A 16,708-nucleotide genomic window follows, 5' to 3' on the forward strand; every position below is an offset into this window, starting at 1 on the left:
TGGTGGTGGAATTTATGATGGCTGAATAACTCTCCGAGGAGTGACAGCTCTGATTGGTAAGTGAGGAGCTTCTGCTGTTGCTATCTCATAAGGAATTCATTGAATATCATGGGACAGTATGACACTAAAAGGATCAAGGCTGCACTTGCTTGACTGGGGATTCAACGAGATGGAAGAACTTCTGGGTGTGTCTTCTTTTCTTCTTTCATTTTCTGCAGAGCCAGGAATGATGTAGCTGAAATCTGTCAGTAGTGCAGCTTTTTCTTCTTTCTAGAATGATCCATAGGGGAGAGAACACAGTCAGAAATAAAGTTCTGGTGCTTCATGGGATGCAAGTGGCATGTCTTTTCCTGACTCCCCTTTCCACTGCCAGTTTTTAAGCTTCTTTATTTCCAGTTTCCTGGTTTCTGTTTGACAGACTCACAAAGAAAAAGGATTCTCCGTTGACTGTTATCTTTGCCTCAGTGCTCCTCTTCTCTTCCATTTCTTCTTTAATCTGAGGCCCCACTGGTGTTTTTTCTCCCGTGAGACATAATGACTAGCTGGGAGCTGTCAGCTCTTTTGGACTCTTTTGTCTTCTATCCATCATTATGTCTTCATTGTCCTATTTAATTTAGCAGCAACGTTGAGGGGATCACTTACTGTGAAAGATAATATTGCTCGCTGTCCATAGGGTTTTCACACATCTATTCATCATCCTGTGTAAGATGAACTGTATGTGAAATATTTTGCACTAAAAAGGGTAAAATAGGTAAGTCCATTTCAGATGCCAAATACTTAGCCAATATTTTCAAACTCTGGTATCTGAGGCTAGGCACGTGACACCTTTTGTGGATACAAATTTCCACCAATTTAACTACTGAAGATGGGTCTTTCTAAATTGAAATCGGTTTAAGTACACACTTGCACTAGCTTTATTCCTTTGTTTCAAAATATATCAGTAGTCACATTGATATTAATTACAATATAGAAAAAACCCAAAAGTCATAATTAGACCTTTATATCCTGGTTTCAGATAGAAACAGTGGGTGTTCAGACTAATTGGATGTAGGAAATTAAGGTTAGGAATTAAAAAAAAATCTTAATCAAAGCTCTCGTATATTTGCAACAGATAATTCCCTCAAATAGTTGGAGCGGCTTATCAAACATTAAAGCACAGTGTGTTTTAAAATTAGTATTTTGGAGAAGTATATGCCCTAGTGTCACTGTTTGACTCAGGTTTGACAACAAAGCTCTTGATCCCCTCCCCGTCCCACCCAGGCAGGGAGGGAGAGAGAAGATGAGAGAGACTTGGCTGGATTGAAAACTAAACTACACAGCTTTAATCAAATACTAATGATAGAAGAAAATATATACAATTATATACAAATGTTTTCAGGAAATGTACAAAACCCCTATTCCTCCCCCTACCCCCAGCAACTCCCCCAGCATCTCCTGAGCTGTGAACAGTCCCGAAGAATTCCGGAGCTGCTGGAGAAAGCAGAGAGTGATGAGGGTCAGGAGAGCTCAAGCCTGGGGGTTGATGGTGCTGGATGGACAGAGTCCTCCCCAGACACCGGCCATGGATGGAAGGGAAGGGAAAGAAGAAGCAGGAAGGAAGTTGTCTTCTGTGATCTCTGACCTTCCTCTGAGCTTACGTAGATACATGGAATGGAGTATCTCTGGCCAATTTTGCTGTCTGTCTAACTCAGCCTCCTATGGGGGGGTCATAGATCGCCCTGTAGTGTCTGAGCTGGCAGAGTAAAGATGTGACCTTGAAGACCCAGCAGTTAGAAAAACATTCCATCATTTGTTACCATTCCTAGCTGGAACACTCTGCTACTAGTTAAAAGAAAGCTTACTGAAGGAAAAAAAAAAAAAAAATCAGTAAAAAGAAAATTGGCTTCATCCTGGCTCAAACCAGGACACCTAGAAAACACAGGGAAGTGTTAAAAATAAAGTGAGGATTGATTGGGTACAAAACTCAGGTACTCCAAATTAGATTTTGTATTATTAAAGTTTAACACACATTTTCCAATTTTTAATTTTTTTTTTTTCTCCCAGGACCAATTTTTGTTTCTGTTCACTCTTCGTGTTTTTTTTCTTCTTCTATGTGACAGTTGGTGTATTTAAAACAGGTGATGATACTCTAGTTTTACATTATCTGCTCAGAGTCAGGAACTGGCTGTGTGTTTGCATTTGCCATCTGTGTGTGCACAACTCTGCTCTCTACTAGTGCCTAAAACTGCATGCTCAAATACTTAAGGAAAACTAGGTTTGGTGAACTGGAGCTCTCTCAGTTAGCAGCCACTTAATATGTAACCTTTCTTGCTTGTGATAAACAAATGTATTTATCACAGAAGACTCCCAAAAGATTTCCATAAGCTAAAGACTGCAAAACCCAAGTACCTCCAGGAAATAACTTTTGGATCAGGTGTGACTTTATGGTAAGGAGATCATACCGGGATGACTGGACATGGGTTGCTATTCAGAAAGGAGGTTTCCTCTGCAACTTTTCAAACGTGTGAACATGCACCTTTTCTTTTTCATCCTAAAATACAGAAGATTTTAACACCAAAGCATTTTAATAATTTTCAACAATACCTAAGCATCTTTTGTTACAGAACACAGGCAAGAAAAGTTACAGTCTGTTTGAGGCTTCCATATAACAGTCAGACATAGTTCTGTTTTCACAAACTCTTCAGCATTTATTCAGTTCAAAGGTGTTATTCATTGGTTTGACCTGTTTATTTTACATTTCCAAGACTGCGTTTTAAATCAGCTCTGAAAGATTTATATGGGGGCATGTTAAAATTACTCAGAAATGCCCCCAGGAGTTTGGAAGATGAAATTATGTTGCACCGAAAACTAGAGGGTATTACATGCCATTTAATATTGACAAGAGGCATTTTAGGAGGATGATCTCAGTGTCCTATCTTTCAAAGCTGGCAATGAATCTTTAGCAAATGCTTTTTTGTGGAATAAGGAACCTATTCCACAAACTTATTAAGGAACTTATTAAATGCTGTGTTGTCTTTGGGTACTTAGTGAGACATTACTCACTGGGACTGCGTTTGCTTTTCACTTCCTCTTTATGCATTTATTTTCCTCACAATGTGAATAATTAATATCAGCATGATAAGGATTTATTTTTTCATAATATTTTTTAAATGGAGGTGAAAAGTATTTGAAAATACCATCTGAGGACACAAGAAATGTTATTAGTCAATCCGCAAGTGGGCAAAGTCAGGGAGTTGGGGTGATCAGATATTTTTGCCACATCCCACTTTCAGACAGCAGTTACAAGTATTATGAGAGTCCGTCCTACAGCAAGATAGTTTGATTTAGGAGAAATAGGAAGTTTCCAGTGACGTGGAGAAGATTCTTCAGTTGCTGCAGCTCTAGCTGCAGACCAGGTGCCTGGTGGGGTAGGTCAGGAGGTGGTGTGAGCTTCAGCAGCCGGCTAACATGAAGCTAAAAATCGCCAGGACAAAGCTGCCCTCTGTGCTACCGTTTCAGCAGTTTGGGATCTCCCTCCTTCAGCACCACTGAAGTTTTGGTTGAGAAAGAAGGGTGGACTTTCTCCTCACTGTAATTCTTGAGGGATGTGAACAGGTGAGACTTAGGGTGGAGGCTCCAGCCCTGTGTGCCCTACACAGCTGCCTGGTGGTGTCTGCATCTTGCCTTTGCTCCTCCAGTGAGGAACCCTTCTCTAAACTGAAAAGTCTCTTGTGAGATCAATTTTATCAAGTCACAGGGACAACATGAAAGTAATTCTCGTGCGTGTATTTTCTATACTCATGAGAATTTTCCCCCTTTTTGGCCATAGCTCTACCCTTCACTGCCAGGCTGTTGGAAGGCATGACTAACATAAGCAACGCACAATTAGTCAATTTTCCATTGCTAATCCATACGATTTTCCTGTGAAACTTAATCTTACTTTGTAACCAACAGGTATAATAATAGAAGATATATTTTGTAATAGAACATTTTCTTCTCTTGATTTTGACAGAATCATGAATAAACTGGTAGATCAGCAGGACCACATGATACCATGAAGAGAAGCTTACAGGTCCTCTATTGCCAACTGTTTAGTAAGTAAAATATTTATTTATTTCTTTTCTGTAAGAAAGGAACTATTCAAATCCTTACATAATAATATTTATGCAGGGTATAATTCATGGATGTGCCTAACCATGTGCCTTGGTTTAGGTACCTGTAGAAGCCATAGGGAAGTTAAATTACCTTGTTAACTGAGATGTCTGGATTCTGTGAAGTCTTGAGCAAGAGTAAAAGTGATTTGCTATGCCTTGCAACTGTGAACACCCTCAGAAAAATCAGATGTAGAAGCAAGGGATGGTGGTTGGAAGAAATAATGCAACATTTTTGTAATCATGCTTTTTGCCTAGTTCTCAGTGGACAAAAGGGGTCCATCCTCCTTGACATCTCTGGTGGTGGTCTCTCAGTAAAAGATCTATGAGTGAGGGAAGGGAGCTCCAGACTCTACAGACCTAATTTCTGTGTCACATCCTGAGATGACTGGTTTCTGCTGCCTCCCCTATTCCAGGGGGTATGGGAAGGTTTTAGGGGTAAAATGATATTGAGTCTGTTCAGGCATTTTTGTAGAATCACAAGTTTCAGTGTCAACATTACAAGCAACAGCTTTTCTTCAAAATTTGAGAGATTAAGTAAAATAAACAGAATGTACGTGTAATCACTTTCTATCATACATTTTACAAAGGATTTGCTAATTTATGGTAAGAATCCAAAAAAGGTTTTTAAATGTTGTCTCTTCAAAGGAGAATTTCTGAGTTCAAGATACATATTTTTTAAACTATTTTGTATGGTTTTCTCCTATTCTGGTCCAAGCAAGACAGCAAAGAAAAAGTCATGCTTAGTATGCATGGAATGAGCAAATGCAAGGACTGTTACTTGTACTGGTATGTCTTAAAATTAAGTCTACCAAATATTTTATGGACTGTTACAGAAATTGAGTTATTATCATGTCTTTGCTTTACTCATTGCCATCAGGGTATGAAGTGAGAGCTATCTTTTGCTTTGCTAGATTGGCTGTTCCTGTTCTTATTTACAGCTTCTCCTGTGACATAAGAGACACTTGGCTGTGTCTTCATGACATCTGAGGAGAGACTCCTGGCCAGATGTGCCTAGATGACCTGCAGCACATCTGTGCCCAGCAGCCCACCCTTGGCTAGAGTGCAGTGGGGGAAGAGCTCCACAGGGAGGGCTGTAACCAGAAACCCACTGACAGCAGTCAGGACTGTGGTAGTTTTACAATAGCTAAGGACCCAGAATACTTTGTCACATTTCAACATGTTTCTGTGCATTGAATAGTAGTTTATTTCTGAAATTATCTCAGTTGCTGGACCAACCTTAGGTTTATTGTAATGAAAATACAAAACTGAATGGTATGAAAGCATTTCTACTAATACAGTAGGGGGTAAAAAAGGAAGGTATACTCTACATCCAACCTATCCAGTGTTGGGACTTCCTGCAATTTTGTATTTCCTTTTTTTTTAATCTCATGCTTCTCTGCTTGGCAGCATTGCCCATTGCTATCCCTGCTGCTTTAAACTGTATTTTTCAGGGTAATATCTTGAAGGTCTAGGCAGCAAACAGAGGAACACTGCAAACAGAGAAGGACTGAGCCAACTATATCCGTGTATAAACACACACATATATGTAGTGTGAATAAGCAACAACATTGTGAACTCCATGGTGTAGTCTGAAGAGGTGGATTCTGAACATACTATTTCTATTGACAATCTGCTTTATTTCTCTGAGTGCAACAAAAATGTATACTAAATGTAGTTATCATGAACAAATGCAACTGCAGTAAGCAATAACTTATACAGCTATGGCTATGTAAGAAGTATTTAGGGCATGTGGAATGAGTTTTTTCACTGCCTGATTGGTTGGCTGGCTTGTAAGAAGCAAGATCCATCAAGTTACTTAATCCCTATTAAATCGGTTTTATTTTGGATGCCCTGTAGGTGTGTTACTTAAGCTCACTTTTTGCCCATTTACACCACAATACTAAAAACAATCTCTGTAGAGTGCACTCTGTAACAAAGGAAGAGGAAATTCATGTTTCCTGGAACTGTTTTTTACACTATAAGAAGGGCCTGCAGCATTGTCCTATTTGTTTCATTTGCACAAAAGAGGAAAATTTGCTGCTACTATGCTGAGAAATAAAAACCCAAATCATTAGAGAAATTTGTCAGATTAGGAAGTTCTACTTTGGGCTGATTCACCAGTATTCTATGCCTGCCTGCCTTCCTCAGCTGCAACTGCAACAAGTGGGTCCATGGTGCTGCCTCTCTGGTGTGGCAGCATTTTCATCTTGTCTTCTGTGTTGTGATTAATTGAGGCTTAGGGCTAAAGGAGGATGTCCCCTAATGTATGTAATGAGTCAAAAACTAGGATGGCTTGGAAAAAGTGTTGTTGTTTTTTGTAGAAACAGTGATCAGCTGGAGACACAAAACTGTCTGTCCTTGATTGAGTGTGCCTGTGGCTAAGAAATGCAGGAAGAAATAGTTTCATCCCCAAACTAGTGCATTGCTTTGGGGCTTGTCTCATCTTGGTTGAGTACTAGCAGTGCCACTGGGCCAGTAGTGGCTACACTCTTCTCTGTATTCATTTCCACCTCTGTTCATTTGTGCTGAGTTCAGCTGTGTCTGTGCAGTGTCTGAGACAGAGGAACCCTCAGGAGGACTGTTGGGGCCAAGAAGAAAAGACATACATATATGGGAAACATTTGTCGTGCCAATGAACAGGCCCAAACAGATCCTTCAGCGAAGCACAGTTTATTTACACTCTTGCAAGAATGGGTGACCTAAACAAGTAAGCACACCCCATAGTAAGTTGAGTAACTGCTTATATTCTCTATTCCCTCCCCTGTTTCCCCACTGGCTGAGTAGGCCAGGGTTTACAGCCTATCCAACACTTCTAATTACCATATAAATTTCTTGGCCCTGTTTACACGTTCCATTCTAGGAGTTTACTTTTTACCTTTTAAGGTTTAATTCTGACCTTTCTTGCCCCCTTGGCTGTCTTCCCAATCACCGAAAAGATCTATACCTTCTGGTGCCATCCTGTTCTGAGGAGCAAGATAGAAGTGACTTTGTTATGTCTTATCTTGAGCCATAAATCCTGCGCCATGTTCGGAATCCCCAGATGGAGCCCAATTAAGTCTCTCAGTTTCTTGGACCATAAACCACCCCAGATGTCCTTGGAATACCCAGATATCTCCCTTCTCTCTTCAGTCACCATAAAGTTTCTTTTCACTAGGGCAGAAACAAACTATTATCTTCCTAACACTAAGGTGCGAAAACAGCACTACGTTTCATTTCTAACACATAGATGGTTTTCTGTTTAGTCTGTATAGGCTAGTGAGATTTGTTAGCTGGATCTCTCAAGTCAGGCCTATATCAAAATTATAATTTAAATGTAGCATACAGCTTTTCTTGTGAATTTTAGATGAGTTTTGTAATCAGTCTGTTGCCATCCATATTCTTCTGCTGTGCCTTCCAAAAAGAGCATATTTCATCCATTTAGGCTGATCAAGAATGGTATGTGAAAATGGCACTAGCAGCAGCTGCTCTTTTGAATATGGTTGTAGCTGGCTTGAATCTGATCCCAGTTGTCAAGAGGTAGACTTTGTAAAAATTGCAGTGTTACATTTGGCCCAGGACAGGGGCTCTGGGCAATGATAACCTCTAGTCATTCATAATTTATGAATAAGTAATCAAACATGTGATGGAACTGTAAAGAAGCAGTGCTTTCAAACTGTATCTTCCAAGATCCTATTTAATCTGAAATCTCTAAGACATTTTAAAAAAACCCATTAAAAGGATAAAAGCAAAAAATTTGGAAGAAATTTCTTAGTGAGAGCTCTTTGAAGCCACTAGCTAGATTTAGTTGATGAGGACCAACTAGTTAAAGCAAAACATGTGTCCACAATTTGCTGCCATTTGTTCTAGGCACATCTTTATGTATGAATTTTGCTGCCTCTGTAATGATGAAAATGCAAATGCATTTCCCATGAGGCTGAGCGATCTCCATTTTTTATAAAGGCCTAATGTGTTGATTTAAGCCCTACAGCATGAGCCACAATATGTCTGCGTTTTCGGTAATAAAACATGCACATTATAATTTACCATGCGTGCACTGTTCACTAAGGGCTTCCAAGTTGCATATGAACTGTAGAGAAAAATGTGGAGAAAGGTAACCAGTGACACTCTTGCCACACAAGCTGTATACAAGACTTTCTTATTCAGACATTTATTTTCTTGAAAAATGGAAGGACTTTTGTTTTCTGTTTACTTAAAGCACCGGTGTCTGTATGATGACCTGTCACCATAGCATCTGGAAAGAAAAGCCAGCCTGAGTGTTTTTTGTGCCATTATCACTTACTGCACTCCCATGCATCACTCTTTCATCTCCAAGGCCTGGCATGCTGCCCAGTAATAGCAATAGAAAGAGTCTCCTGTGTACAGGCTTGAATCTCTCTCTGTAGCAAACCCAGCAAAACCAGTAGTGAGTGGCTGCACCTCCTAACACAGATTTTACATCATCCCCTTGCTGTGGATGCAAGGAAATGCTGGTTTTAACCAACAGCCTTGACTGCCTGTTGGTGAAGTCTCTTGTGGTGAAGTTCACCCTATAGAAAGGGTTAGCACAAGCCAGTGCTCTGTTCAAGTCCGAAGCAAGTCCAGGGATTCATCCCTCTTTTCATAAATATTTTATAATGTGTTGGTCAAATTCCTCACTTAGGGAAGAGCCAATTCTCAGTGCCTTCTGAAAGGTGCTGAGCAGCTTCTCTTAAACCCCTGTTACCTCTGATAGGAGCAAACACCCACCAACTCCAGTTTCTATTCCATCTGTGAATAATTATGTGGTATTAATGAGATGGTATGCTCTGATGGCTTGTTGATACAATTATACATGGCTCGTTTATAGCAAGTGGGGGGCATGGTAACACTGCAAAAAAGATTACTGCCAGAAGCAGTTGAATAACCTGTTCATTGCCCACAGCAGTAGGTAAGACATAAAGAAATGGATTTCAAGAGCAGGTGGCTTGATGTTAGACATCAGGCAAAAATGCTTTAGCAAGTTAGGACACTGAAATTCAAGAGCAGGCTAGTCAGGAGGATTTTAGTCTGCCACTGAAACACCAAATGGAAAAAAACATCTCTCAGGGGGGAAAGAAGTCATCTAGATTATTTCAAAAGCTCCCATCGAACCAACTGATCCTGTGACCACCAGGTACTGTGTCCTGAGCACAAATAAGCCTGCTTGCATTGCCAGAAGGCTCTCAGTTTGCACGAGCCATGTATAATTAATCCATGCAGTAGAAGTGTACAGCTAATGTATGCTTAAAGGTACTGGAGATCTCTTGATACAGATCAGCAGAGTCTGTTCCTATCATTCTTGTGGACTTGCGGAGAGAAAAGTAAACAACATTTTTGTTGTACTGTTAGGCTGGTAGGTGTTAGCTTGAGCAAAGAGAGCAGCAGGGAGTGGTTATCCAGCAACAGATTCCATCTGGTTTGCTTAAAGATTAGAAAGGTAAACAGCCTCTGGGTATGCAGTGTTTCATGTTCAAAGCTTTTTGAGATACTCGCTGGGCTGGAGCACTTGTATCTGAGAGTCCCGTGGCTTGGTAACAGACTGCCCATCGGGCAGCTCGCAGCAAGCAGTCCATCAACACTTGCTTTTCCCAGAATTCAATTAAAGGTTGTTGCTTCAGTTTCTCAGCAAAAACTTAACCTTAATGAAAGTGCAACTTTGCACTCTGTGATCCCTTCCTGATCAACAGACCTTTTAAAAGAGAGCTTTAAAACCAAACTGATGCACCTTATAAAGAAACTAAATTGAATATGCATTTTCTTATCAGATGTAGCTTGCAGTGTCCTTGATGTGCCCTTTAGTGAGATTTCAGCTGCAGAAACACAGGAGTATGTTCTTGCTTGCTGCCTAGATAAGCACAACTCCATGAAGTGAATGGGTTTGTAATTCTAAACCTGAGATTGCTGCCATGAGAAGTTTGCAATATTTATTTTAAATTTGCTGGTTCCATGGATGTTCTTACCCTTAAAGACATGGTTTGGTAGCATTTCCTAGATTGCACAAACTCATTAAAGAGTTTGCATCTACTGGGGAGGAGATGTTCTGGCATGAGCAGATACAAATTTAGGTTATAGCAACCTTACCAAACATTGTGAAAACTTCTTGACTATTCTTGCAGATTTGCTGAAACACAGGAAGATGGGGAACAGGCCTGGGGCTGTAGAATTCCAGGTAGTGTCTTAAGTCCTTGACACTGAACTGGGGATAAAACCCCAAGAGTTATATTATTGTATTTACTCTTTCTATTGGCAAGCAAGTGATTTTTGCCTTTGCACATACGATTTTATAGTTGGATTGTGATCTTGGCATTAAATACCTTCTGGTTTATGCTTATGCTAGTACTATTTAAACTAGAACCCTGTAGGTATTTCAGAATAAATGAGAACATGTATAAGTTCCTGGTCTTCACATTTATCAAGCATTCATGCACCAGTTGTGGGACATTCTGGTAACAATGTCCATGACCATTATGCTAGAAGACCAAGAGATGTTAAATGCACACATATTAGTATGGATGTTTACCCAAGCTGGAAAATCCTGCAAGGATTTAGTTTTAAAATTCCTTTCTGTTTTGTTAAAACAATAGTTGGATAGGATAAAAATGAATCCAGAGTGTTATTCCCATTTTATTTTGTGAATTATTTGTCTGTTGAACCTGAAGTAATCCCCATTGTACCACTGTGTATCTATCTAATCTTCTATTTTAGATTCAGTATTGTTTGCCTCAAGCCTTGAGAGAGAGGTTTTAGATGGAGACTGAACAGGCAGGGAGTACCAATTTGACTTTTCTCTATTTTCCCTTTCAAAAGTCTATTCATCCATCTCTAATAGAAATGGAACTTCAGGAACAAAGACTTAGCAGCTTGTGCAATTTCATGTGTGTGTCTTTGAGACTCAGTGTCAAGTCAAGTGGAGGAAGAAATGTTACTGATATGCAGACAGGAGCCTAGCAACCATGAAATACTGGTTCAATTGAGTTCAGTAGCAAAACTCCCACTGACTTTAGTAGGATTGGGATTTTATTCCCAGCCTTCATGTTCCCAGATTGCTTCAATATGTTGGATTATAAGACATAAATATGCGGTCAGACATTTATTTCCTTCCCCTAAGCCTCCTTTTCTTGCTGGCTGTGCCTGAGAGACATTGGTGTGTTTTTGACAATATTGTAATCAGGGCCTAATTCTTCAAAGGCAATTAAATATGTAAATAGAGCTCTTAGCACCAGCCAGACTGCTCCTGCAGCAGCCACTAGCCATAGGCTTGAATTGCTGTTGGACTGTATTCCAGTAATTCGACATAAGAAATTTTTTTTCAGCACACATGCTGGTGTCTAATGTCCATGAATTATCCAATGCCTGTGACAGCATTCCTGTGAGAAAGACTGAAAATTGGCTAACTGTTAGATACTTAATATGCGTTATCTGATACTCCCTCACGTGTGAATTGCCATGCACATTGGAGATGTACCACGGGTATCAGTGATACAGTGGTATTTATATCACCACATTTAGGTGCTGGAACTTTCATATTTTAAAAATGTCTTCAACTTTTTGCAAAGCCTCTGAACTCTTCTCCCTCCACCCACCCGTTGGCACTCTACAGCTCATTATTGTTGAACAAGGAAGACCTAACTGTGGAGGTTATGCCAGCTTTGGTCACTCATGTATTTGTCTGTTGTAGCTCACTGCAGGCAGTGCAAAGAATTTAGAATAAGTATTTGTAAAACCAAGCTCATTGCAGGCTGTGGAAACAGTTTGGAAGAAATACATGTAAAATCAAGTATCATCTGACTTGGCAGCATGTGATGGGTATTATCGCTGTCCCATCTCTAAATAGCAAACATATAGAAGTCCTCTCTAGTTCTACAATAGATCTTCAAAGAATCTGACCATATGGCAAGATTTAAGCACATTCAACTCAATGAAAGACTTCAAAACACCTACAAAAAATGCTCACTTTGAAACATCCTCTAAGTTAGCCTTTGGAATAAAGCCATTGCTTCACAGAGCAGTGCATCTGGCTGGTCTTTATGTTGAAGATAGGCATCTGCAAAGCTTCCTTAATAAATCAAGGCCTATACATAATTGGTATGAATGTATTGTTTCGTAGTCTATTGTCAGTTTAAACTATGTATAGCCTCTAATGTCTGAAACCTCAAGGGCAGGATATGCTCCCAAGGTCTGGAAAAAGCCCATGGTCTCATTTCACATTATATATTCCCCCACATTATTCTTGGATAAAAGGAGTATGTTTGTTCTGTTCTCACAAAAGATGTTTGAAAAATTACCTTGGCAGAATATTCTGTCCCTGCTATAGTAACTTAAAACCACGTATCTTCAGCTGGAGAAGGCAAGGGAACCACAAGCCAAAGGCCCTGTTTTCTTGGGGTGAGGGAGCTGTGTCCCCATGCTGACTGGTGTCTCTTCTGCAGTGTGTGCCACAAGTGCCCTGGAGGGACCCACCATTCCAGGTTTTGGCTGAATAGTGCAGTGTAGCCCCATCATCTTTCCCAGCACTGAGCTCTTCTTCTACACTGTGGTGATGACACGGTTCTTGGAGCTTCTCTTTTCCCTAAAGACCAGGCTTCTGTCATATCCAGGGATGCAGCAGGATTTTGGGGCCAGGTTTTTCAAATCAGCAAACGTATAACTCCCTTGGGCACTCTGAGCTTTCCTAAGTACCTTAGCAGGGTAACCAAGTGTTTGTCTGGGTTTCATCTTAATGGTAGCTAAGTAGGAAACTTGCAGATGCTTTTAAGAATTGCACTAGGCACGTCTCTTTGATGTGGTGTGCCAAGATACTTTGGAAAATCTGATCCCTTTTCTCCTAATGTAAGGGAGCAGACTTTGTTTAAAAACTGCCTAATACTGTGCAGAACAAATCTTTTGCTTCAGCATGATGAATAATAATCAATGCTTACTGAGGGGAAAAAAGGGATACTACTGAATCAAGTTCATATTTACAGTTCCTAGTAGTGGTGACAAATGCTTCTTACCCAGTACTTTATAAAGTCACAGCACTATGCAGACTTCATCTGCCCTCAGCACAGGAAAGACATGGAGCTGTTGGAGAGAGTCTAGAGAAGGGCCAGAAGGATGATCAAAGGGCTGGAGCTCTCTCCTATGAAGACAGGCTGAGGGAGCTGGGGCTGTTCAGCCTGGAGAAGAGAAGGCTCCAGGGCAACCTTATAGTGACCTTCCAGTACCTGAAGGGGCTACAGGAAAGCTGGGGAGGGACTTTTCACCAGAGAGGGCAGTGATAGGACAAGGGGTAATGGCTTTAAACTGAAACAAGGTAGATTTAGATTAGACATCACGAAGAAATTCTTCACCATGAGGGTAGGAAGGTGCTGGAATAGGTTGCCCAGGGGAGTTGTGGAAGCCCCCTCCCTGGAGTGGATGACACCTTGTGCAGCCTGGTCTAGTGTGAGGTGTCCCTGCTCTAGCAGGGAGGTTGGAACCTGATGATCTATAAGGTCTTTTCTAACCTTAACTATTCTATGAGTCTGTGATTCTATGACTTTAACTAAATAAGTTAGATTCCCATGAAATTCTGCAATTAGTTTAAGTCTCCAATTTAAAATGTTACAGCTGAAAGGTTGATCTGTCTCATGCCCCAAGAGAAATGTTCTGTCCTTTCCATACTCTCCCACAGGCATTTGACCCATAAAGGTTGCTCTTGTGTGTGTTCACACTGGCATACAGCTTGCCATGGTCAGAGTAGCTTTCTCAAGATGGTGCTTCCTAATTCTGCTATAATGGACTTAAGCTGTTGGGAGTGCAAGGAAAAGAAACCTTTCTTTGTATCCCATCAGTGAAGGGATCATCAGGAAGGAAGCAATGCAGGGTGGGGAGAGATGACTGGGTATTCCTCTTAGTAAAGTAGATGTATCAGTTTCTTGTTGCAGGTATAGTTGCAGTCAGTAGGTGTATTTAATATAGCCAGTTGTGCTGATCAGTTGTATTTGGTCCATATTCTGTATTCACCATACTGTTGTTCTTACTCTCTACTGCTGGTGCATATAGACACCTTTCAGAACACTTCCATCATCAGCAGAAGCCCATGTCCAGTCCTGTGACAGAATAAAGCATACTCTGCATAAATACTGCTAAGATGGAAATGTTAAGACCATACAGCAGACTCTATCTCATTCTGGTCTTTAACCCATGGACCTTCCTTATTGCTGGAAAGTGAACAAGCAATTCCCTCTCATCCCTGAGGAATATTGGTGTTAAATAGCTTGATATCCAGTGTCATCAGTAGTTATGAGTCATTGCAGGAGACCTTAAAAAAGTTTGAAAGTTTGTGCACTTATTCAAGACCTCACATCACATTTCATTATGGCTTTCAGAGTGAACCAGACAGTGTTAGTGACGGTCTTTTTGTGTAAATGATGTGAAGAACAGCATGATTTCTGGCCAGATTATAAATCCATTTTGTAAGACCCAAATCGCTGCTGAAATTCCCTTGCAGCCAACCTGTGAGGGGCTCTCAGTACATACTTTAACATGAGGTTTCTAATTCTGTATGCATTTGAAAAAGGCACTGCTTCTTGCAGTTAGCATCCCATGGGCAGGAGAATGATGACCCTGCAGTATCTTCTAAAGCATTCAATATTACTGCTTCCTGTTGAGGCTACAAGTTCATTACATCACAGCTTTTTGTTGCTGATGGCATTCACAGTTAACATACAGACACCACAACAAAGATGTTAAAGAGAAGAAAGTGAAGAAAACAAACAATTAGAGTAACTGGTAAGTGGACAACATCCCTGTATCAGATACAAGTGGTTTGCAAGGCAAACCTCTTTTATTTATACAAAAAGAGTTAATTCAGAGCCTTAAATCACAGGAAGAGACAGAAAATTGTTTCAAAACCCTGTGATCTTTTGGCCTTGGAGGTAGAATGGAGCAATTCTCTTCTATTTTATGTCTTTTGTTTCAGTAGTGCTTGGGTTTGCCAGTGTTGTTTTCTTAGAGCAACTGGCCCTTTACCTAGTTCAAAGCTGTTTTGTTCTGCCATTTCAGGAAGGGAGAGCTGTTTTTTTTCTGATCATGCCTGAGAGCCTCATGTCAAATCCCTGCCCCGGGACCTGCTTCTTAATGCTAAGGAGGTTGTGAAGCATAAAGTTAATCACATTACAGTCTGTGCTGCACAGAAGTGCCCTGACACTTACTGAGGATGTAGCCTGCACTGAGGAGTGAGAAAGAGCAACAGGAGCTTAGGGAAGGAGAATTCTCTGAGACTGATGCCCAGGAGCAGAGAAGAAGATGTGCAAGAATGTAGTAGGTGCTATGGCTTAGTAGGAATGGACACTAGCAGCTTTTTTTTTTTTTTTTCTTCAAGCAGAACAATCCCTTAGGAGAGAGATCATCTTCAAGATAGAGTAACAGGACCCTGGGCTTCAGCTGTGCATATTGCAGTGCATCTTTCCTGGCCCTTGGGAGATTTGAGACAGGGACCATTAGTTGCAAAGTCACTGCAAAGCATGTATATGACTGACGGGGAATCAGATATAAATTCTCTGGCCTTTGAGGTAGAGATAGCTGGACTGGAGACAGCACAAAACAGAGAATACTTAGTGCATGTCATCCAAGAAAGGGTTTCTGTAGGAAAAAGGAAGGTCCTCTCTCCTTGTAGTTTACAGAGCCAGAGAAAACCTGGGGTGAGTGGTGTGTAGTGTACGTAGTCTTGATTAGTTCCTGTTTCGGGAAAATCTGCTTCAAAAATCACAGGAAATTGTAAAGAAAATGTCTTGGTCTTAATTGTTATTGGGAGTTTCTCTTTACCTTCCTGACTATTGAGCTTCTCCTCCAGATTACAAGGTAACTGACTTCATTGGTGTTTCCCAGTATAGAAGATACCCATCTTTCTTAAGAAAGGTGACAGTGCTATTCATGTGGTTATTCAAAGCCCTGAGAAGGTGACTGCCCTCTTCTGAGCATGTTCCCTGCTTCTGACGGCCTGTAAAATAGGCAGGGCAGCAAACCCAGCAGCAGAGAGAGAGCTATGGGGATGTTGTAGCATCAAGCTATGTGTAGTTAACTGTGCTTCACTCCTGCCAGAGCAACATGCCTTTTCCAGGGATTTTCACTGGTGTATCAGAATTTTCAGCGTTACTCCCCTGATTCACATGCTCTGTTGTGACCCAGATCTGCACGATGTGGTTCTGTGCTGGAGCTTGTGCTTCTCTGGACTCTGTGCTGGCCATGCTCCAGAGCAGCCTCATCACAGAACGAACAGCTTGAGGGTTACATTCAATTAGCATAAATTGCTAAAGGCCCAAAATATGTTGTAGAGCCAGCGTGGATTGTTAAGCCCCGAAACATGCTCCCTTATTCTTGCTTATTTTCCTTTGCTGACTTTGTGGAGGAGAAAAAGCTTAGAGCTCATTTTGTTATTCTCAGAGGAGGGATGTTCCTGATGCAGCTGAAAGAGTGAGACCTAATCCACCTCCTAGTATCAGGAAGACCTTGTGCTGTTGTTCTTGTTGCTGCATTTCTCAGTATCTCCTGTTCCTACAAATCATACCTTTTGAATGCTAAGTGTTTTGGGCTAGGGGTTGACAGTATTTGGCTGT

At 40.8% G+C, this 16,708-nt stretch overlaps 1 protein-coding gene across 3 annotated transcripts in view; it reads left to right on the forward strand.

Annotated features, from left to right (window-relative positions):
• Positions 1–16,708, forward strand: part of TMEM108 (transmembrane protein 108) — a 257,116-nt gene that overhangs the window by 164,889 nt on the left and 75,519 nt on the right. For all 3 annotated transcript variants that reach the window (XM_051610744.1, XM_051610742.1, XM_051610741.1), the window contains one exon: positions 3,992–4,073. In XM_051610744.1, coding sequence (XP_051466704.1) covers positions 4,034–4,073 — 40 coding nt within the window. In that variant the 5' untranslated portion in view covers positions 3,992–4,033. The remainder of the gene's footprint in view (positions 1–3,991; positions 4,074–16,708) is intronic.

Source organism: Apus apus, chromosome 2 (genome assembly GCF_020740795.1).
Source record: "Apus apus isolate bApuApu2 chromosome 2, bApuApu2.pri.cur, whole genome shotgun sequence".
Classification (NCBI taxonomy): domain Eukaryota; kingdom Metazoa; phylum Chordata; class Aves; order Apodiformes; family Apodidae; genus Apus; species Apus apus.